The sequence below is a fragment of the Phoenix dactylifera genome, chromosome 9 (genome assembly GCF_009389715.1).
Source record: "Phoenix dactylifera cultivar Barhee BC4 chromosome 9, palm_55x_up_171113_PBpolish2nd_filt_p, whole genome shotgun sequence".
NCBI classification, from domain to species: Eukaryota; Viridiplantae; Streptophyta; class Magnoliopsida; order Arecales; family Arecaceae; genus Phoenix; species Phoenix dactylifera.
In genome coordinates, this window is record NC_052400.1 from 18,037,609 (window position 1) to 18,061,237 (window position 23,629).

Sequence of the window (23,629 nt, forward strand, 5' to 3'; positions counted from 1 at the left end):
ACTTTGGTCATTAATCTTAGTTGACTGAAGACTTTTTGATTCACATTTGAAGTTTTATACATGTTATTCAAACGAAACAATAGTTGTTATACTGTGATGGACATTGCAGGCAGAGAGAGGACATAGTCACAGGCTAGAAAAGCATGCTTTGAACACACCTATGGCATGGCAGGCCAGTGTTCTGGGCCCACGGCTCGATCTATCACAATCTGTGCCAGATCTACGAGAGATCTGAATCCAGATCCTGTGCAAAAGAGCGTCCAGGTTCCTTCATTCATTGGAAGTTTGCTGTTCTTGGCGCGTGGTGTGGTCAATAGGAATGATTTCTACGGCTCGATCCATGCCAGCTTTAAGATTCTGGGGAGTTTTCTATGGATTCAGTATATTGGATCCATTTTATTCTGATCTGTGTTACATTGCATATATTAGCTTACTGAGAAGGCAGATAAGTTCCTAAGAAAGAGCACGCGAAGATGGCCTTGGTACTTGGTAGTTGGTACCTATCAAGTCAAAAAATTGTTGGCTATATTATCTTAATGGCAGCTTTTGTCCATATTATTCTATGCAGGGGAGGAGTTGGGTTTGGTTGTGCCTAGCTATAAAATCTAGACCATCAATTTTGATGGCCACTGATTGACAGAGCCAATTCATTTGGCTAGCACCTAGAATATCGTAACTAAAGGGCAGCTAATACCTATGCAACTTTGCCATGCAAACTTCTAAGTTCATTTCTGAGACTGGTAATATGCTTAATTGTTGAAATGTAGCATCCAATAAACTAATAAGGAAAAGCGATGTCCATGCCAATCAACACGAGATAAATCCCCTGATTCAGCAACTACTAAAAGGTTCTTCCAAAAAGGACCACCTGCAGTCCTACCCAAAGGGGAAAAAAAAATCCACACTCAAAGCAAACACCAGTAAGGTCCTCAGATGAGCATCCAGAAACCTACAGAACATGCGTTTATTTCTCCGTAACAAGAAAAATGTAGCAGATGATTTAATCCAAATTATAGCCAGCGCAGGCCCTTATGGTCGGTCAGGCAGAGGATCCAAATTTGACACTATATTGTCTTTTATGGCGAAGACCGGTGATTAAGTTTAAGTTAGCTATGCCAATGATAATGTGTGATGCTTTCTTCGGATAAAGTGTTAGCACATGTCAACATAAAGCAATATCTTTACCCTAATCCAAAACTTCATATATGATGTCCAACCTTTTGACACCCAGCTTCACAAAACTGGAAATAGCAGTTTAATAACATTTTCAGAAAATATAGTATAATAATCCAGAACTTTACCTAAAAAAACTAACCGAAAGGTATTATTTGAATTTCTTGATCCTAAATAATTATCTAAGATCTACCTAACCAATAACCGATGTAGAACTAAACACATGCCCACACGAGTCATCACATACTCCTATTTAAGCCTTGGCGTCCTCACCAGGCTAAAGTTCTGTATCAATTCAAATCCAATCACAAACACCACAATCAGCTCGTGGTCAGCTCAAATATATCTGTGTTGTAGTGTCCCCTAATCTACATAGATCCTAGATCGGGTCCGCTCTGTTACCTTTGTAACAACCTAAAACCTCATCCAAAAAGGCTAGAAATCTATTAATTGGGTTCCTTGATCTTGTATAATTACCCAAAATCTATCCAGCGAATAATTGATGTGAGACTAAACACATGCCTGCACGGATCATTACATATATAGGTCATACTTTAGTTGTACCGGATATCAAAACTCACAATAAATTTTACAATGCCTATATAAGGAAACAGACAAGACATGTTGTATTTGATTTACTAACAAAAAATTTCATAGATGTAACATTAATCACCTTTTTGGATGCATTTTGTGACAAACTCTGCAATAGCCTTGACAGCTCTTGTTTCAGCTTCTTCCTGGCCCAATCCAGTTGACTCTTGGTACTTTTTTCCAATCTTGAAAGAGTGATCACCACCATCAATCACATATAACTCATTGATGCATTTCATCTTCTTACGGGTGGTTGCAAGCTTATCCAGGGGACACAAGCCATCTTTACTACCCTACAAGAGTAGTCCACTTAAAAATTTAATAACAAAGCAGAATGAGTTCTGCATAAGGAGGTGATGATTATATATTCTAATAGGTGCTCACTGGTACATGTATTATTACCTGTACAAAAAACGTTGAAGTCCTTAGCTGCAACAAAGTCTCATCACGTATTGCCCCATTCATGCCCTAAATTGCAATGCAGCAACGAAAGGTATGAGCATTTAGGAGGTACTTCTGGTGTAGATCATATTAGATTTTTAGTAGGAAGACAAGTGTGCAAGGCTCATCTACTAAATTAAAAGAAATCAGAACATTATTATCAATGCACGTTACTTTTAATCAGAAGTACTGATCAAAGAAATCATTTTAAGCTAAAACACAAAAATGTACGTGAAGTAATTGAGAGCATTCATTGCAACCTGACAATCTACTAACATAAGCCAAGGTTAAGGAGGAGTGACTGGGAGATCAAGCTGAATGCAGAAAATAAAGCGTTGATCCTTAAAAATCAGCTTGATGTAGTTAATAGCAAGCAGAATCTATAATGAAGTCGCTACATAGAAGATTCTAATGATAAGAAATGCATAGATGTAGTTCACATACACATCTATACATTGCCTAAGTCATATAAAGTATGGAGCATCCTAGATGAAAGCATCCTTTCTAGTCACTGTTTCCAATGTTGGTAAGCAAGAAGAGGTGTGAGTGTGGAAGCATGCATCTGCATGTGTGCGCACATGATAAAGGAATCTGTATGAGACGAGCTACTTTGGTTCACATATGTATGTTTACAAAGGAGTAATCAGTAGAAAGTGGCTTTTCAAGACCTAAGGAGGGGGTCATTAACATCTCAAAGATATATATAGCTCAAAGATATCTGACAGTTTTGGTAATTGCTCTTCCAGATTCCAAGTGAAAAGCAAAGCCCCATCATACCCTACCATGCACTATAGAATGAATGCGCTACATAACAATCTTCATGCTTGACCAAAAAACTTAGAATTGAATGGTCAGACAAGAATGTTGCATATTTGGGAATCAAATCCTTAGCTTATTTTTCTAAAAAAAGAAGAATGATAGAGCACCATCAGATACATCTTCAACTTCTGAAATGCTTTTTATTTGTTCCATAATGTCAGACCATAAATAACAGCATCTTAGGTTATTATGAGAAGCTATGTTAAAGATGTAATACTCATAGCTTTAAATGTTCAAAAATCAAAAGACCTTGTAACTTCTGAGATGAGAATTTCTCATCCATCCATTTCATGGACCATAAATAGTTATTTTTTGGTAGGTAAATTCAAAAGTATAAGAGAACTATTATTTGATGAAAAAAGTGAGCTTGATATTACAGACTACATGATATAAGTAACACTGTAAAATTATTGGAGAAACAAATATACAAACCTTAAGTGGGTAACCCAAGCATATAACTACTGAAACATTGATACATTCTGCACCAGCAACCATGCAGCTGACTCTGCACAAAAAACATAAATAAGCATGAACCTTCACAAAATTTTTAAAACAAAAAGAGAGAATGTTTCTGATAAAAAATTAGGGCAATAAACTAGTTTATTAAGACCAAATATTACCTTGAACCCATTGATTTCCCCACCAGAATCAGAGGATGCCCAGGATATTTTGTGACAGCATCCTTTACAACACCCAAGTGATGATCAACTAACTTTTCTGCTCGAGGGGGAGCTTTACGTTTTCCACCAGAGATATCTGTCAAACATTTGTTAAGTTAAGTTGCCATGTGCCATCAACAGCTAAAAAGTCTTATCTATCTATCTTATGTTGGCATTGACAATCATATGTGAGATAATCCCTTCCTATTAAGTCCCTATCTCTTTTTTTAAAATTGAAAGCATCATTAAATATTTTAAAGAACCTGCTTTCTGAAAATCCATAGCACCTATTTGTTAACCAACTGCTTATCTTGCTGTGGGTGAAGTTCTCTTAAAGAAGTTATTATTTATTGATCAAACACTTAAGAAATGAATTATCACTCCACACCCATGAAGTAGCATACTTAAAGCACCTTACGAACATCGCAAACCAAAAAAGAGGGGAAAAAAACAATGATCCAAAAGAAACATTATTTTGTGAGTTGAGAGTTAAGTAAACTAACCAATCATCAGTTTAACTCATTATTCAACAAAACAATCTGCAGTCTTACAATGAGCAACAAATGATTCTGCTATAATTCAACCCACATGGATAATCAAAGGTGACTACTTGGACAGCATCCAATGCTTCACCTAACATTTCCTTCCACCTGCAAAGGTGAAGAGCATTTTCCACTTTAGAATGGCATTGTAAGCTGACAAGCCACGTGTGCAAATAAAATTAGCATACAAGGTCAGATAAGGTGGTTCTAGAAAGAAGGAATTTTCCATTCAGGTATATACCAAAGAATTGCTTACGGAATAGATAATCGTTAATCATCATGCTTGTATTTAAGAGTACTCCGAGAGAGGAGGCCTTATAACAAAAGAAAGCCGTTATTTGTTAACTCAAATCAATGATAATAGGGCAGAAAAGTAAACCAACTTATGCCTAAATTCAGATATGATAATTTCACTACTTCTGAAGAGCATAATGTAGAATGTTGACAAAACCAAAGCTTACAGATGTAACAATATCCCAGATACCCAAATCAAGTTCAAAGATGCAGTCTTGTGAAGATCTTATTTTGGCAATTCTTCCAAGTATTTACAATAGGGTACCTATCGAGATACCCATAATTATATATTTGAATATTTCAAAGTTGGGACAGATCATCTCCAATCCTTGTAGCATGTACTTGTAAATGGAAAGCATTAAAAACAAGGTGCACATAATTCAATATTATGGCTTTCTACACAAAGGAGAGAAACAATGGTGTGAAAAATGAAGAAATCCAATTGTGGCTGAAAATAATTACCTATAGCACTGAAAATGCATCGCAGTCATAGATCTTTGTAAGATGGACTAACACAGAAACTGCTAATATTAATTATTAATATTTAATGATACAATGGTCAATGATGATCTCATAGTACCTATGCCGAACCTTAAAGGATACCCCAGGAACTACTTGCTAAGCATGGAGGCAGCTCATCCAAAGAGGTTACCTTCATTTCCCAAATTAATGAGGTATGAGCTTGATTTGCTAAAAGAGATAAAGAAATTGCACACCCATCCAGTTATCTTACCAATGGAGGTTAAATGTCACTTAGGGCATGATTAATTTATTAAAAGTGAAGGTACAAGGTCCAAATTAGCTGGAAGTGCTTACTTTTAGTTAAATGGCTCGACTAACTTACCCTGAAGTGGAGAACTTGGATTTTTAGAACCACTAAAGTAGTGATCTCAACTTTGTCTCCCACGAAGACAATTGGAAGCATTCAAAATAACCGTAGCTCCCCCAGAAGACCAGTTTGGAGATCAACTTTCACAAATCCACCCAAAGATACAGTTGATATACATGACCTACGATCTTCACATCACCAAATTTATACTCTAGCTTGAAGGAAGTGCGATGAAGAAGCATGTCCGAAAGAGGCATTTTTGGAACGCTATCAGAAGAATCTATACTTTTAATGGTGGTTATGGAGGACGGACTCCTAGGACTCAATCTGAACACGACAACTAGCGTCCTCTCACAACTGAGTTACTTGTGTAATGTGGTTAAATCCTGACCTAGTCCAGCAAAATGAGGTAAAAATTGTTCACACTCCCATTCCGCAGCATCCCAACCTTCAATCGACTCCAAACTCCAACACACACTAGTCCGAAATACAGAATTCATACTTACCGTTAAAAACCAAGACAACCTTCTTTCAGAGAGAGAGAAACCCCTTACAAAAACCCTAACAATTTCAAAGAAACATTCTTTTAGGTTCCTCCAGAACTCAAAGCGTCGAAGCTAGAGAGGACGAAGAAATCAAATAAAGATGCAAATTTTGGGTTGTTTTGGAATGGTTTGGCGTACGAAACTGGCACTCACCTGACCATCCATTCGGAAGTGGAAGGAGCCCCGGCTCCATGGGCGAAGACCACGAGAGGCGACGATCCCGTCCCAGGAGCCTCCTCAGCCGCCTTCTCTTCGCTCTGGTCCTTCCGGCGACGCTTAGAGGGAGGACCGGAAGCCATGGGAGGGGAGGGAGGCGGTGGAAGAAAAAGACCTAACGAGCGAGGAAATCCCGGGAGGAGGCCTCCAGGCGCGCGAGCTGATACTGCCACCCTGCTGCGTTAATATTCACGCCGGTCTTGACCGGAACCGGATACAATTTGACATCTTTAGACTCGCAACAATTGCGCTTGGAGTGATGCAGAGAGTATAACCGGCAACGTTTAGGGTTTTTGGTCATGGGCCAAATAAATGGACTGGGCTGGATGCAAGAGCCCAGTGCGTGGGACGCGAGTCTGCAAGAGGGGCGAATTAGGCCCATGCCATGGCGGGGAAGCCCCCCTTGAATTCTGATGCAGCCCTATCTACCAAAAAGCAGCAGTTGCTAGTATCTTGTGCATGATAACTTTGCCTGTGGTCGGTCATCTGTAAAACATTTTGCGTTCTAGTTTGCGAGCAATAAAAGATGAAATCAGTTGGGTCAAACAAGTTCAAATTCTTGTAAAAAAAACCAAATCTTTGCTGGTTGATAACAATAAAAAAAAGGGATAGTTTCAAGCTTAATAATACACACTCCAAATGACCAAACCCACCCACCAAAGTTCTTACTATCCATAACCATCAAGCCTTAATCTCAACCACTTGGGGTCGGCTCTATCAAAGTCCTTGCTACAAACAAAAATATCAAGGCAACGTCACAGTATATAAGAAGGGGCCTCAAATCCAAATTTTCAGTAAGCTAAGCCAAAGATTGAACATCCAATTGAGAAGCGCATTCCACTTTAGAGAGGATTAGAAGCTCTTGCATAGGTTGAACAAGTTCTCTTTAAAAGCTAGCTAGAAGCTCTTGGAGGAGATTGGACAAGACATGCCATTCATTTGATCAAATATACTTTTACCTTCTCCCATCATCATGATCATAAAATCATCCTTTCAATTAAATTCTTACCTTCCTGCGAACTAATCGATTCGGGTGGACTTGAACTCGAATCTTGAGTGGTTTGCTTAATTTGGGTGTGGTTTGCCCTTGATCCACCTCTGAACCTAGCGGGACTAGATCAATCGTGCCTCAGTAAGTTACTAACCTGGCGATTTGGCCTGTTTTTAGACGATTTTTTAGGGCATTGCAATGGAGTACAACGATTTAATAGGAAGCCAATCGGTTAGATGGCACGAACTAGTCATATCCAAATGAACACAACCATTAGAGTTACCAGAATTCAAACTTCGGACCCTTTTTTTAGCTGTATGTCAAACTTTGACAACTCCCCACCCCCCTGATGGTGCATGACGTGCTAGAGTTCTTGTGAAGCGATCTTGATGTGATGTAGCAGCACAACTAATATGCTTCACAATCTTAAGGACAATGACTAGTTTGGCTGCATTGGGTCCTGCAGCACTCATTGTTCAATGTATTGATGGAGGCTAAGTTTGCTCTATTTTCTATTCACCGGATCTTTGCCTCATCTCACGAGGCATGTTGACTTTGGGACTGCATGCACATGTGTATTCTGCCGACCTGGTCTAAACGGACTCATGTGCCAGTATCTCATGTTAGTTTTCATACGTGACAAGATTTGGAGGTGATTTTTATATATGAAGAGCTCTCTCTCTCTCTCCCTCTCCCTCTCTCTCTCTCAGACACAAAAATATTGTCATTAGAAAAGCTTTTTCAGCTTCTATTAGCTAATCATGGCTAAAATTGTGCCTGGATTCTTGTCACATGAGCCACTGAGAAAGAATAGAAGTTTGTCATATGTTATAAGACGCCTAATCCCGGATGTATCGAGGCCAAAAGTGCCTCAAGTTTAATAAAACATCCCATATTCTCACCAGGCCCATGGCAGACCAACGATTAAAAACGTATTGGTATTGCATATTCTTACTAGCGGTGCAGGCAATGAAGAAATGTCAACTTCTCTTTGTTAAGAGGAAAGAATGGATAAGGGATGCTTCGTTTCTTTGACACGTAATCTTTCCATCTCTGCATTACACTCGCATGAGAATTGGGTCGGCCAAAAAAATCTGTGGTTGTTTCTTTTTATGGACTCCTAGACTTGGGTACATAAGACATTTGCTGGCTTTTGACTGGTTGGACACAAATCCATCTCTCATCTTTCATTAGCTTGTTCGAAGACCTAAAATCTTTTGGAGCTAAAGTAAGAATTATGATGCACGAACCCGAAGAAACTCCAACCTGACCAATCTATTAGAGGACTCAAGCTTGAGTGCAGTTTGAGGACTCCAAAGTAGGTTCTCAATGTTACGTGAGAAACCAAATGGCTACAACGTGAATACCTTTTGTGGTTCCTTCCGACAAGGCTCTTTGCAGACCTATGGTACCTTCTACGGTTTAATGCAGACGTATGATACTCCAAAGTTGGGGAAATTTCTTATGGCTACCTCTTATTAGCTTAGTGCAAGGATTAGCATATCCTATCTTTGTAGGAATCTGTACTTGATGGTCTTTTATTTCCACATCTCTTCAGTGTATTGAATTGCAATGAAATTTCACAATCTATTATTTATTCTAACAAATCCACAATCTATTACTAGATAAACAACTCATCAATTAAGACAAATTTCTGAGGAGCCATAATTAACATAGATTCGGCCAAGCAGCCATGATGCAGTACTTTCTGTGTATAGACCCAAGACATCACTAAAGACAACAATGTACAGATCATGGGGAAATAGAGTTTCATGAAAGAAACCTAAATACGTGAATCTACCATGGTTGGCAATAGAGGTCGCTGCATCGTTTTCTTTCTCACTACCTGTGGACAATTTATGCTTCCAATAGCCGGGTTCGAAGGCAAGAACAATCCATTGCTGGTGATCTGATTCCCAACGGGATAGCCTCTCCCCTTTCAACCAGCTCCAAGTAGGACGAGCCAATCACTTGCTATTTCCCATCAAGTACAAGCATAAATTATATAATTAATTAATCAGTATAAGTGATGATAATCATTGTAATAATGATGAATACAGTGATGAATGGTGACGATAGAAATATCCCAATATATTCTAACAATTTTGACTTCCTTAGTCCTGTATAAGTACCCAAGATCTTCTCAACGAATAACCGATATCAGACTAAATACATGCTCACATGAGTCCTCGTATACTTCATTCGTTTAAGCTATAACGTCCTCATCAAGCTAAGAGTCTAAATCTATTCAAATCTAATCACAAACAACACGATCGGTACATGATGAGTCTTAATGAGCCCATGCTGTAGTGTTCTCTAGTCCACATAGGCCATAGACCAGGCCCGCTCTGATATTATTTGTAACAATTCAGAATCTTCTACCAAAGCTCTTTGTAGACATATGGTACCTTCTACAATTTAATGCAGCCCTATGGTACTCCAAAGTAGGGAAAATTTCTCTGACGAATAAGTGGAAAGTATTTTTTTTGGTTTCTTAGTCCTGTATAAGTACTCAAAATCTCAAACCCAGGTCCTCACCCAAAATGGCTAGCAATAAGGTATTTTTTGAATTTTTTTGTCCAGAATAAGTACCCAAAATCTCTCCAATAAATTACTAATGTGAGACTAAATATATACTTATATGGGCCCTCACATAGATTCTTTCTATTAACCACACAAAAATCATAACAACTTTAAAAAGCAACAAGTGTACCCGAAACATTGGCATTTGCTTGGGAAAACAGAACGCTTTGGGGCTGATGCAGAGGAAAAGTTCGATGAATCCACCTAGTGCTAGTTTGGCAACTCCATATTTTATCACATTCTATGTATTGCAGCAAATCTTATAAATTACACTGATTCCTAATTACATCAGATGGCATGGGTTCTTTTTATGTGCAAGGAACAAGACCTTATAGCTTACTCCTCAAGAAAAATAGCTACTAAAGATCTTATAGCATTGCCTCTTGTTCCAAGACATTTGACACTGTGCAAGGAATTGTACCATTTTTAAGCTGAGTTATGCCTAGCATGAGGTAAATAAAGCCATTGATTGTGTTACATCTTTTATTGCCGATCGCTGCAAATTATTGTGGATGGATGGTGCGGCCTTGCCATTCTCCTTTCGAGATATTTTGTTTCTTGTATGGATGTAATCATACTAGATTTGTGTGATTCGTCCATCCTATCAAAAAATTAAAAGCCCCTACCTCTTGGTTTTCTCAAGATGAACTTCAACGGTAGTATTGGCGAGGGAGGGAGCAATGGAGGCATGAGATTCGTCATCAGAAACCATGATGCCAGATTGTGAGCCACTGGGGGCTGACGAATTTTTGACATGCCTATAGTCAGTGCTAAGCTTGGAGCTGCATGGGAGGGCATCACATATGCGAGGTGTGTACTGAGGGCGAACCGCATTCTTCTTGAGGAAAACTCGGCCATGGTGATCGAGTGGATCCGCGGTCGAAGACGCGATGCTGGTCTAGACTACCGTTTCATGATATTCGCAGGCTCTTAGATGAGTGTGGTCTCTCGGACTGCACATGTCTATAGGGAGATAAATAGCATTGCTGACTAGATGGCCTCATTCGTGGCTCACCATGCTGGAGGTTTCACCTGGGTAGACCACGTGTTGGTATCTTATCCTCTGCATTATATTCTCTTTTCTAATTTTGTTGGCTTCACTCACCCCCGTTGCGTGTGAGCGGTCATTGTACCCAAAAAAAAAAAAAGGACGGATTAGATTCCTGCATTTCATAAGAAAAAAATCTCAATTCCCATCATTTGAAAATCGAAATATTTTTTTTTAAAAAATACTCTTACACTTTTCAATATAATTGGATAAGATATTTCTCTTTATCTAGAGCATAATAGATATTTTATATATTTTTTAAAAAAAATACTCAATTAAATACAAGTCACTCTGTAACATGCTTTTTTTTTAATGATCAATTAATATATATATATATATTATATATTTTTTCTGCAAACCAAATAAGCCCTAATAGATCTAGGGTACTACAGATAAATTAGTCCAGCAAGTTTCCAGCGAGCGACCACCGAGTACTCGTGGAATGCATCGTAGGAGAGGGCCCCACCCAAACCCAAAACCGAAAGCCAGAGGAGCGGGGTTGGGATGTGGTCCTTCTACTACGGACCCTGACCCAGTCCAAGTTGGCGAGCATGTGATCCAAGCGAAACCCCGAAGAGTGGGCATCTGAATACCGCAGCGGGCCCGAACCATGACCAAATCGCTGTCCTTCGTCATGCCAATCCGCGTCCTTCCAACTAACCTGATCCGGTCCCTCCACCTCTGAGGTCATCCCACTTGGATCCCAATCTCAGCTTCCTAATTGCTGAAAGCCTTGACCATTTCCATGCAATTTCTCTCCAAAGGTTCTAACCCTGTACCCCACAAACAAAAGCATTCTTTGGAATGGCCATATTACCCTATTAAATTAAAGCGGTGCAACCAGTCACCACCCACTAAAACAACTATATATGTGACAAATGAGACATGAGCACGGTATCATCACAAGATGCCCCCGGCCCCCTTGACTGCCTGTAAATAAGATATGTTAACTATTGGTGGAAACATAAACTAATACTACTACCGGGTCAATGAGTTGATTAGCAAGAGAATCCAGGAAAATAATGAAAGGAAGTAAGACCACCAAACAAGCTACTTGTGGACTTTCATGCCATCACCACCACTCTCCTCGTAGTATAAATAGAGACCTTGAAATGAGAGAAAAAACCAAGTTAGTGTGTGTAGATATTGGGAGATCATCAAGGAGTAGGGGAGTTGCTGGTGAAGATGGGGAATCCAGAAGCCGAAGTGTATTTTGTGTTCTTGAACTTTGATCCTGAGTACGAGCGCCTGCGAGCGAATCAGTTTGTCATACCCAACCAGCCCTTACTTATTCTCTTCAGTATGGGGATTGGATTTCTTGGTTCCTGATCAATAATACCTCTCACATTTTCTGGTGCTTTTTTTTCTTTCTTTTTTCTTTTCTTTCTTTCTTTTTTTTTTTTTTTGTCTTGTGATGAAACCTCAATAGGTCGACGAAAGGTTCATCGGAGCTCGACGCTTATCTGAGCAACAAGCACGACCAGCTGCTAGCGAAGCTGCTCCAACCAAACACTTACAACAAGAGATCTTCTTTGGCTATTGTTGATGGCTTCGCCGTGGAAATTACTGAAAAGCAGGTATTCCTCTTGGGTTTGAAGCATATTATTTCAAGTTTTTGGGTCGTTAGTGGTGAAATGTATGTTGCTCATGACGACGTTGTGATTGCATCAGGCAGCTATCCTAAGATCAGCCAAAGAAGTGAGGGTGGTTGAGAAGAACCAAGAGCTTGCTTGATCCATGAAATGTAATATGTGTGTGCTCGGTGTTAACAAGTTTAGAAGGAGGTAACATGATATGGTCATGTATTATAACAGTCGTCCTGGGAGTTGGCTGGGTGTTGCAGGGGGAAAACTTATAATATCCATGTCTAGTAGTGCGACTTTATGGCTCTTGCAGCCATGGGTCTAGTCTTTTTTCTTTTTTTTATAGAAGATAAGCCAAGGGTTAAGTCAAGGTTTAGAAACTCTCAAACCTCCTAGAGTAGGATCTAGGGAAAGGCTTTATTAAAGTCTTCATCTGACTTCATTTTAAGGCAATTGGTGTTTGACGACTCCAAATGCTTCGGTTGATTTATTGTTATTACTTCTTTTGTGTTAAACTCGAGTTTCTATTGATGTCTGAATCTGTAATCTAATTACATATATAAACTATCTAGCTGTAGAATGTGAACGAGAATGTGGGTGTGTTTGACCAGGTATTAAGTTAAATTTGTAGAGTAAAAAAATCAGTCTGGCACGTTGATTTTAAAAGTCAGAAGAGCAAATTGCTATTTAGTTGATCATAGTCATTCATCGGCTAGGTTTGCTAATGGAATCGACATCAGCGATGCAAATGTGATGAGAAAAGCCAAACAAAATGATGCCTATTGAATGTAAACCCCACATTGAATTCAAGATGATGATTAAGCTAATTCAAATTTTACAATTTTCTCTTTCGACCTAGCCTAAAGAGTATCAAACATGCAACACCACAATAGTGTAGCGAATGCAATTTCTAACATGGAAGCCGGATCGATCATCGGCCTCGAGATTGGTGCACCAATCTGGAGAGTTGGATGTCCACCATGTGTCAACTGGAACGGATGGTGATGAGAAATGTGAAGCACCCCTTTGTTCCCCCTTCATTTTCTCTCCCGTCATCTAGCTCTCCCGTTTACAGGAGACATGATTCCACATGCCTCGAAAATTAAACGGCGTTCTTATGGCCTTCCGTTTTCAATGTGGGCCAGTTTGGACGTCTATATGCAATTCATCTAGGTCATTATAAGAATGGGTGAATTAAACTGGGCTTAGCATCATCATAGTGGTTGAAAAGCATACACTCCTTGTCCTAGATGATTTAGTGTTGTACATTAGATTCTCCATTAAGAACTTTGAGATAGGTATTACCCCTTGCATCCAAGTCTTCATGCGAGCAAGCATGGCGAAGTTTCTTTTTTGAAGTCTAAATTGGATGATTAACAAAAATTACCCATTGTCGACGAGCATCATCCCATCTACGTTGCTCGGATTAAAGTTTCACTGCCGGCTCTCGACCTTTGACGCACTATGAACTAGTGCAAGATAACTGAACAAAAATGATGTTACCCATAAACCCAGGAAGCCGGAAGAACGGAAACCTCCCTTCAATTTAACCTCATTAACCAGAGAACGAAAAAAACTTGCGGAAAAGGTATAGATGCGGAAGAAATAAGAACCATATTTGTTTGATTCAAGGAATCATAGTCATCCATGTCACCAATTCAAAAAGGAGTTACACAAGCATAGTCATCCAGGCTAGAAAGACAAGAATTTTAAGATTCAAGGAAGCAGTGAGCCTGATTGGTTAAAATCTGAGTTCTCTTTCATGTATCTGGATAAAAAAAAATTAGCAGCAGTCTGTTTGCAGTGAGTTGAAAGCTCTCATGCAGGAATTGGGTATGAATGCAGACACCTCCTGTGCACTCTTGGGGCGGGGGTAGATGCATTTCTTTTGCGCAAATCAACTCCAGCGCCATGCTGTCACCTCCCGTATCAGTAGCATGTTAATATGTAAGAGTCGTCCAGAGGAGTTCCGAGTTCCCACTGCATTAAGAACAGACTTAGATTCAGACTTCAGAGTTTCTTGTTTTCAGGTGACACTCGTGACAGACGCTGTGGATCACGTAGTTTTGATAGGCAAAGCCTCTAGTTGTCAGGATCTCTGGTGCCCTTTTCTTGGTATAAGTACCTGATCTCATTGAATTAGTTCAGAAATGAAAATGAACACCAAACACATATAATCTAGACTCAAAATACTCTCTTAACAGCCAGATTTTTTTTTACTCTCTCAAAAAAGACCGCAGCCCCTCAAAATATAGAAAAGATTGAAGGAAAACTCAAGTCATAGCTTTATAGCTTAGGTAGCTAGTGTAAGAAAATATAAAATATATAAATAAATCTACCTCATCCTATCATCTTAAGCTTTTGGAACAAATGGTGATTTCAACATGGTATCAGAGCAGAGGTCCTGAGTTCGAATCCTGTCTCCGCACTCTTTAACCCCATTATTAAAAATTTCACATGTTGGGCTCACCTATTGAAGGAAAGTCCAGCCCACATGTGAGGAAGAGTGTAAGAAAATATAAAATATATAAGTAAATTTACCTCATTCTATTAACTTAAGCTTTTGGGACAAGCGGTGATTTCAACAGCTAACAGTTTTTCCAAGACAGAGAAAAGATTGATGGGAAACTCAAGTCGTGGTCTCACATATGAGATGTCTTGGCTCTAGGAGTGCTCAAAAGCAATACAACATTTTTCTTAAGGTCCAAGGAGCATCTAAAGTTTCAAAAGAACCATGGAAGCTAGATATAATGGGAAAACTCTTCAGAGGAGCCCGTTGGACTACAAAAGGGAGGAGTCCTTAAAAAAAGGATTAAAGAAAAGAATTCAAAAATACAGAAATGGCCACAATTGACATATGTTTGATTTGAGAAATAGTATGATCTTCTCGATTTTGACTATCAAGTAATTGATACATCTATGAAAATAGTTTTGATACACGACCAGAACAAGTGGAGCCACACATCTTAATGGTTTTCATTTTGAGGCCCTATAATTGCAGAACAGAGAACAGCCTTTTAATACTTCACTGAGTATGAACTTTGGAATGCAGTGTCCCTCCCCCCACCCCCAATGTTCCATTGGGGGCAACTTTCAAAGTGAAGTGGTGATGGTATTGATGATGACAGTAGCAGTAACTGCAAAATGTAGAAATGCACTGAGGTTGGCGATCACAACACCTAATAGGAATTTTAGGATGTTGGTATGAGTAGCATTTCAGCAAGTGAACCTGATTTTTAACCTAAAAAAGAAAAATCAGATAACCTAGTACTAAGTTTGATCAAGACAATAGACATGGAAAATATTGCAATAAGTTTAGGCTTAGTATAAATCCAATTGAGCCCAAAAAAATACTCCTCGAGATGTGACTGAACACACAATCTTCGTACAAGCACAATAATGTTCCTTTTGTCTTAGGCATTACAAAAAAATGGCTCACAACCTTTCAATGAAAGACTTTTAAGCCTATGCACACTAGCATTCAGTATCCAATGCATATAATGAAATACTTAACTGCAATAAAAGAAGTGGATAAAAATGTTTACATGATTCTGGTGGATGATTTGGCCTGACAGCCAGCTATAATATGTTGCTTGATCCTTTCTGGAGAACTCTTATAGGGTTGCACTTCATAGCTGACCCCCTCTCACCCAAAGGAACAAGGAGCAGGTCATGGTGGTGGTGGAGGATGCTAGTGGTTTGGCTGTGCCTGCTGCAATCTCTGATAGTGTGGATCAATTCATTTCAAAATGAAGCAGCACACCATAACAGCAACCAAACCCACTGTGAATCTTGACCCAAAGTAGGCAAGTCTTGAACCGTACACAACAAAAATAAGAAGTGTGCATGGTTATAGATTCAATTCTCTTGCATATAATGCCAAAAGTTGACCTCAAAAATTACGCCCTTGAGAGACATCTCTTGTTAGGTGTTGTCACAATTCACATACCTGTCAAGCATGACCAAAATGATCATCTGACCTGAAAGACATGGAAACAGTAATTCTAAAGCATGACAGTTTCAATTTTGTAAATCTAATGAGAAACTGACAGAAAATCCACTCACATCATCTAGCTCTTCAACTTGAACAGATTGAATGCCAATAAAATGACATATTAGAACAATAAATGGAAGATCACAAAAATGAATGCAATATGTAGCACTTCCATAGAAATAATAATGAATACCAATTTATGAGAAGCACTGCAACAATCATACTCAAATCCAGGTTTGAACACTGAGGGTGGCATTCCCACCGTTTTTCTCAAGAAATATCAGAATCCAGTTGAAACAATTAGTGTCTATGTCCAATTTGAAATATTGCTTGGCCTCATTGGATATTTTTATTACCAACTTGAATAAGAAGATATTATCAAATGGTTGTATACAGGAAAAAATATATATACTCTATAGGTGATTGCTCATCCTAGCAAGCATTAACGAGCAATTACCAGATTCGCAGTGAAGATATTATAAGTCATAGCATGCCAAAATCTCGCATTTGATTTCCTTTACTAAGTTTCCAGAAATAATTGAAGAACAAGAGGCAAACACAGGAACATAAGCCACAATGAAGTTTTTTTATACCAGCTATCAAGAATGAAGTAATTTGAAAAGACATAATAAGAAAGCTCGACTTGCAAACCTATCCATGCTAGAACAAGAAAAAATTTTGTATAGGTTTCTCATTTGATTTGCATAAAATATCAACTTCCACAACCCCCCACTCACTTATCCCCTTTGCCATGAACAATAAACAAGGAAAATCCAATCACACCCTTTAGATAAAAGATACCATGCTCTTGGAGATTTCAAAAGAACTATAGAAATTTTTAGCAAATACCTTCCATCACACCAGGTTCATATGGTAAAAGAAAACTTACCTTCTCAGTTTTCGCCCTACCCGTTCTTATCTTCCATGGATGAGCCCGTTTATGTTCGACCTTTCAGCTTTCATGAAAATTCTTAAGTGAATAGTTTAAACTCTAAAACCTTACAAAAAAAGTCGCACAATAGATACACACACACACACATACTTACATACAAACACATACATACATACATACATACACACAAACAGATATATATATATATACACACAAGCGCAAGTACCTAAATACATACATATACACATACACGCAAACACACATACATACACACACATGCATACAGACACACATACATATGTGCATACATACATACATACCAGTATACCTACCTATCGACCAACATATACTTGCATACATACATATATGCATGCATGGATACATGCATGCATAAGTACATGCATCCATATATTCATGTGCTTTTGTGTTTATGGGAAAAGAATAAATAACAAACAGATCTAGTCTATAAAATCTGTACAAAATTTCACAAGTTCACGAAGAGCTGATAAAACCTACATCAAGCAGTGAACAAGGATTCACTGAACAAAGTAAGCTTAATATGGGCTTGTTTAATTGGGTTGGTGAAATCAATTTTGAAGGCCAGCCATGAATCAATTGAGGAAAATCTTCAGATTCTGGAGAGTACCAAGTGGTAGGTTCTTCCTATATCAGTTTGAAACATGGTATGAACTTCCAACGCAAAACTCGTTGGTTTGCAGGAAGAAAGATGTGTGAGAAAGCTAGTTGTTTCAACAAAAGACGTTTTTTTTTTTCCTCATTTTTTCTTTAAATTGAATGAGTTCTTTGGTTTGTCAAGTTTTCCTTAATGTTTTTCTTAATAGTGTTAAAACTACCTTATGCCTTGTTCTTCTAAATCCAGTTGATCTTTTGGGCTAAATTAGGGTTGTTTGGGATCCTGTTTAGGATAGAAATAGTGTCCAAGAATTCTAATTTAGGTTTAAATTGAGTGAAGAAGTGTTAAAGTCATTAAAACATAAGTTTTAGCAAGTTCTGGCATCTTTTTATATACACAAGGTCGCATGGAAATCCAAGTCTTTTAAATTCTTTTGTTTTTCCTTTAATTCTCTTCATTGTGTTATTAAGTCTCTATTCTATAGAAAGGGAAAAGCCACATCGTTTTCAGTCAAAATAGGAGCCCTTTCACATATAAGGAAAAATTTGCAACACCCAGAGCACCAGTATAGAATTTATGTCATGTTCATATGAAATTGTTGCCATCTCGAAAAGCATGTAAACAACAAATGCATGTTAATAGAAGTCGTAAAAATACATGTCAACATCTTTGAGATTTCTCTTCCACAATCCTAAGAAAGACCTGTCAAAACACACAAAAAAGACAGTTACAAACTGTACAGAAACTTCTGGCACACTTTTGGTAGAATTAAAACTAACTATCGACATGCAATGCACTTTGAACTCCTGGTAAGGCCTGGCACTCTTACCAAGTAAAACAGCTGTGTCTTTTATAAATGGGCAACCAGCAAATGTAGCATCTCCTCATTTCTCAGGTAGGTAAATGGTTTACTTTACCCAAATTAGTTGCAGGATGGAAAGAGGCATGCAAATAATGCTTCGACAACATAATTGCTTCTTGAGATAATATGTCCTTTCATCTTGCAAACTGTGAAGCAGCTGGAAGATGTTGCAGAAATCAGATTCTCAACATATCAACTCTTGCCTTACTATACTACTTCTGACAAAGGAGATCTCAAAGAGGGAGTGCTCATAGTATCTGGTTGTTATGTTCCAAACTCATAGTTGCCACAGGCATTTGAATTGTAAAACACTTGCAGACTCATCACGGCATCAATCCCCATCCTTATCAGGCATGACTGGCAGCAAGTCTAAGAACTTATCTAGCTGACCGAACCTACAAATATACTCTAGAAAAAGAGAAACCATAACAGTAGATGGAGCGATGTCATTCAAAATTATTTCATTGAGCACCCTAATTGCTTCCTTAATCTCACCTTTGATGCAAAAGCCCTGCAGAATAGCATTATGGATTACTATATTTGTCTGATGCCCCTTTTCTGTCATCCTTCTAATAATACTTTTGGCTTCCTGCAAGCGCATATTTTTACAGTATGCATTAAGTATACATGAATACATCATAGCATCAGGTTCTATCTCATTCTCAGCCATATGATGCAGCAAATTCTCTGTATCTTGGTACCTGCCAGCCTTACACATTCCATCTGAAAGTATACTATAACTTACAACATCAAGCTCCACTCCTTTACCAGCCATCTCTTCCACCAAATTTGCAGCACGCTCAAGATCACCCACCTTGCAAAAACCAGCCATTAAAGTATTATAACTCACCACGTTTGGCCTTAAACACTGCCTTTCCATGTCACTTAATAAATCATGTGCAGCCTCAATTTTCCCAATCTTACAGTACCCATCCATCAAGGTGTTATACGTGATGACATCAGGCTTGGTCCCTTTCCTTTTCATATCCTGGAGAAGCTTCCTGGCTTCCTCCATATTACCCATTTTGCAAAATCCGCAGATCAAAATATTATAAGCAACAACATTATCCCCGAATCCTCTCTCTTCCATTTGGCTAAAGAATCTGATTGCTTCCTCAATTCGCCCTCTTTTACATAACCCATTTAGTAGAGTACAGTATGTGAATTCATTAGGGTCTACCCCTTTTTGGGTCATCACATCTAAAAGCCTCAACGCCTCTTCTACCATACCCTCTTTACAAAGTCCACCCATGACTCCTGTGTATGTAACTACATTCGGACTGCAACCACGACAAATCATCTCTTCGATCATTCCCATGGCCTCTTCCAGCTGACCATACTCACATAGTCCATGAATCAGAGCAGTGTAAGTTATGACATTTGGAGAGAAGCCCGTCTCCAGCATTTCATCAAAAAGCAATTTTGCTTCAACTAGCCTCCTCTCCTGACACAATCCATTTATAAAACCAGTATATGTTACCACATTTCCCTTAACTCCCATTTTGACAATCCTAGTATAGAGCATCATCGCCAACTTCATCTTCCCTTCGCTACAAAGCCCAGCCAAGACACAATTGTAAGCAATCTCACTCGGAACCAATCCAATTCTCAGCATTTCAGAAATCAAACGCATGCCCAATTCCGAATTCGAATTACTGCAAACCAAATCAATCAAAATCGAGTAGGTTCTGCTGTCAGGGCTGGGCCCCTTCTCCCTCATCTCACGTAGAACATCAAACGCATCAAAGATCCTACCTTTTCTGCAATAGCCCTTGATCAGAGTATTACAAGAGATTGCATTCGGGGAGTAAGACCAGAACCTTATTTCGTCGAACACCTGGCGCGCAAGATCCAAATGGCCCCACTCACAGTAGCAGTTGATGAGGATGTTAAGGGTGACGACGTCCGGAGGCACGCCGGAGCGGCGCATGGAGTGGTAGAGGGAGACCGTGGACTCGAATCTACGAGCTCGCGTCAGAGAAGATAGTACGAGGTTGAAGCAGAGAACAGAGGACGGTTTCGAGCTCGTTTCGGGGGCTCGGGTTAGGAGGGAGACGGCGTCGTCGATCATTCCGGATTTCAAGAAAGATTTAATCCGGTCTTCAGTGGCGGACAGCACGGGGCCGAGGGGAGCGGCGGGCAATGGGAGGGACAGGTTTCGATTCCTCGAAGAAGGAAGGCTAGTTGCAATAGCTGGAAGAGTTCTTCTCCACCATGCTATCAGCATGGGGGGAAGCCCCTGGCGGAGAAGACGAGGGTTTAGCGCCGGGATGGGCGTGAGGGTTTTAGGGGCTAAAATGACAGGGGCGTGCGGTCATCGTTCGCCTTCGCCGGCAGACGAGCCGAAGTTGTTAGGCCAGTAACTGGGCCTCCCAAGCCCATGATTTGTGGAACGCTGCAGAGTTTTGGGCTGGATGTACTATTATACCATGAGGAAGAGACAAGAGCAGGCCTGCAAGTTGGGCTTGTTCATAGAAGCACCAGTTTTTTGTTTGGAGGTTGAGGGTGAGGATTTGGAGACAAGGCTAGCCAATCAAAGTGACCTATGATCTTTCCTTATTTCATATCTTATATACATACATACATACATGCATATATGCATGTCTATATCTATGCATACATGCATGCATGCATATATACGTACTAGAGTTGATCATAAGTAGGTCCAATAAAAATGAATAAGTTTACACCCGAGACTCAGCCCAGGACCAGCCCTAGATATGTATAAACTCCATCCCAGGTTCGATTCAATTTTATTTATTTTTTCTGATACCAGAGGTCGGCAGCGCGCATGATTTGTTTTCCCTTCACTGTTTCGAACTCTTTCCACGCCTTGTGCATTGCACGCCGACAACGCGAGTTATTAGATAATTGCAAGGCCTTTTCCCTGGTTTGGCTTCCAAGTATATGTTTTTAAAATAAGGCTTCCAGGTATTTCTCGTGATTCTTCGATAAATGAACTCGCTACTCAGTTGACTTCCAGGGATATTTGTACTGTACCAATTCTCGACTGCCGCATGCAACCAGTGGACAATAATCAAAATGGGTGATTCATGAGAATAGTCTTTTTTATTAAAGAGAATGAGCAGTATTTGGATGTTACATGCAATTATGGAGATTTGAGTTCACCGGATGAAGCCACCATCCTCCGCTCCAAGAGTAGTCACTTGGTGATGGCTCTACTTGTCTAACGTTTTTCTAACTAGGATACCAAGAGCCCAAAGGTATATCATAATTGAGGTCTGGACTTAGGACTCGATTTTTTATTAGAATTGACTTGAAATGGATAATTAATTAAGCCTTAGAGATTCGATTCGTAGTTGTTGTGGTAGAATTCCCGATTGGACCAGAAAATGAGAACCTTAAGAGTAAAAGTATTCCATCTTTTTCTTTAAAAATGGCCGTCAAGATGCGAGTTGGTTAAACTCTTTAATTATGTATATTATATTTTATCTTCAGCAATTAAAGCAATTTATAAACGTAATGCTCGATCCATAATGGACTATTAATCTGTCATAACTTTCTTTTTCATACTAAAAATCTGTCAGAAACTTTGCTTATGAAGGAAGTAAAAATAAGGTTAGAATAATCTAGATGCCACTATGGACTTTTAAGTAGAACCTTCACCAGAAGGAAGTGATGCTGCACGTCAACATTAGCACGTATGTGGTGCGGGCTTTTAAGTATGAATTGAAATAATTTTTTTATTGTCTCAGGCTTTAATGAGATGCAGTTTATCAATTGCATGTTTTGATGTGCCATTTTATGGCCATGATTGCATGGGTTTCATCCAATACATATTGGTCTACATGTTGCTACCACTTTATTTTTAATAATACAAGATCTACGCAGCTCTGCCCATTGTCGGCCTACATGAACGGACCATGGTCATCCAAAAATTCTAGCCAAAAGGTATTATTTAAATTTTTTAATTCTGTATAAATACTCAATATCTACCCAGTGAATAACCAATATGGACTAAATGCATATACGCTCGCATGAGTCCTCACGGTTTGGCACCGATCGTGTCTATTCAAATTTTTGAGATGAGTTATTCCTAAGATAGATGATGTGGCCGCTATCCTGATTGTATAACATGTGGTGCAAAACACAAAATGGTAAGGGAATCCGGCCCGAACTTCATGTACGGTAGCCTTCAATGTACCTCGGACCTTGAATCCACATCAAAATGCTTGTCATGGAGCTGCATTTTATGCACATCTTGATGTGGATTCAAGGTCCGCGGTACATCGGAGGCTTCCGTACATGAAGTTCGGGTCGGATCCATATCGATATCAAGTGGAGCTGCATCTTGATGTGGTGCAAAACACAAACAGGCCCGAACTTCATGTACGGAAGCCTCCGATGTACGCCGGACCTTTGAATCACATCAAGATGCATGTCAAATGGAGCTGCATTTTATGTGCATCTCGATGTGGATTCAAAGCCCCTTATCACTCCCGGTGTTGAGCCACCAGCCCACCATGTGTAGAGCTGCAAATGGGTTGGGTCGGGTCCTAAATGACCCCGATCCGACCCGATTTCTTATTCAAGTTCTAATTTTGGATCTAGACATGACCCGGTTGAAAATCGGGTCGGGTCGGATCGAGTCCATGTCTATAAATTTTGATTCGACAGGTCATTCGGATCGGGTCAGGTCTATGTATAATCCAAACCCAACCTAAAATGTAGGCCCAAATGATGCTGTCACTCTCTAACTTCCGAAGCCCAAATGATGTTGTCCTAATATGGGTCGGGTCGGATCCGGATCCGATTCGAGATTGGGTGGACCTGACCCGACCTGAAAAATAAAACGGATCCAAATTTAGAACCTGACTCGGCCCCGCAGGTCCTATAATTCGGGTCGGATTGGATCTTATATGGGTCAGGTCATGGATCAGCCCGATCCATTTGCAGCCCTAACTATCCAACC

The 23,629-nt window shown here is 39.4% G+C and overlaps 3 protein-coding genes across 5 annotated transcripts; 1 reads left to right on the plus strand and 2 right to left on the minus strand.

Annotated features, from left to right (window-relative positions):
* Positions 1-1,678: 1,678 nt before the first annotated feature.
* Positions 1,679-6,310, minus strand: LOC103707838 (KAT8 regulatory NSL complex subunit 3). 2 transcript variants are annotated; one of them, XM_008792552.4, is made up of 6 exons: positions 6,047-6,310; positions 4,272-4,333; positions 3,645-3,780; positions 3,457-3,529; positions 2,167-2,232; positions 1,679-2,057 (listed from the first exon to the last, which is right to left on the minus strand). In XM_008792552.4, exons 1-6 carry the CDS (start codon positions 6,190-6,192, stop codon positions 1,839-1,841), a joined length of 702 nt encoding a protein of 233 aa, XP_008790774.2. In that variant the 5' UTR covers positions 6,193-6,310; the 3' UTR covers positions 1,679-1,838. The 2 variants fall into 2 exon arrangements, with proteins under 2 accessions (XP_008790774.2, XP_026661531.2); XM_026805730.2 differs by lacking the exon at positions 6,047-6,310 and having other exon boundaries at positions 4,187-4,333.
* A 5,555-nt stretch (positions 6,311-11,865) lies between these two features.
* On the plus strand, positions 11,866-12,843 carry LOC103707555. The gene is made up of 3 exons (XM_008792122.4): positions 11,866-11,993; positions 12,161-12,308; positions 12,403-12,843. The coding sequence occupies exons 1-3, from the start codon at positions 11,917-11,919 to the stop codon at positions 12,463-12,465; spliced, it is 288 nt and encodes a 95-aa protein (XP_008790344.1). The 5' UTR covers positions 11,866-11,916; the 3' UTR covers positions 12,466-12,843.
* Positions 12,844-13,909: 1,066 nt separating this feature from the next.
* LOC103707667 (pentatricopeptide repeat-containing protein At1g12620-like) lies at positions 13,910-21,053 on the minus strand. Of its 2 annotated transcripts, XM_026805482.2 has the most exons (4): positions 18,664-21,053; positions 18,492-18,536; positions 15,860-16,263; positions 13,910-14,294 (listed from the first exon to the last, which is right to left on the minus strand). In XM_026805482.2, exon 1 carries the CDS (start codon positions 20,921-20,923, stop codon positions 19,028-19,030), a length of 1,896 nt encoding a protein of 631 aa, XP_026661283.2. In that variant the 5' UTR covers positions 20,924-21,053; the 3' UTR covers positions 13,910-14,294; positions 15,860-16,263; positions 18,492-18,536; positions 18,664-19,027. The 2 variants fall into 2 exon arrangements, with proteins under 2 accessions (XP_026661283.2, XP_038986228.1); XM_039130300.1 differs by lacking the exons at positions 13,910-14,294; positions 15,860-16,263 and having other exon boundaries at positions 18,369-18,536.
* Between the last annotated feature and the right edge of the window lie 2,576 nt (positions 21,054-23,629).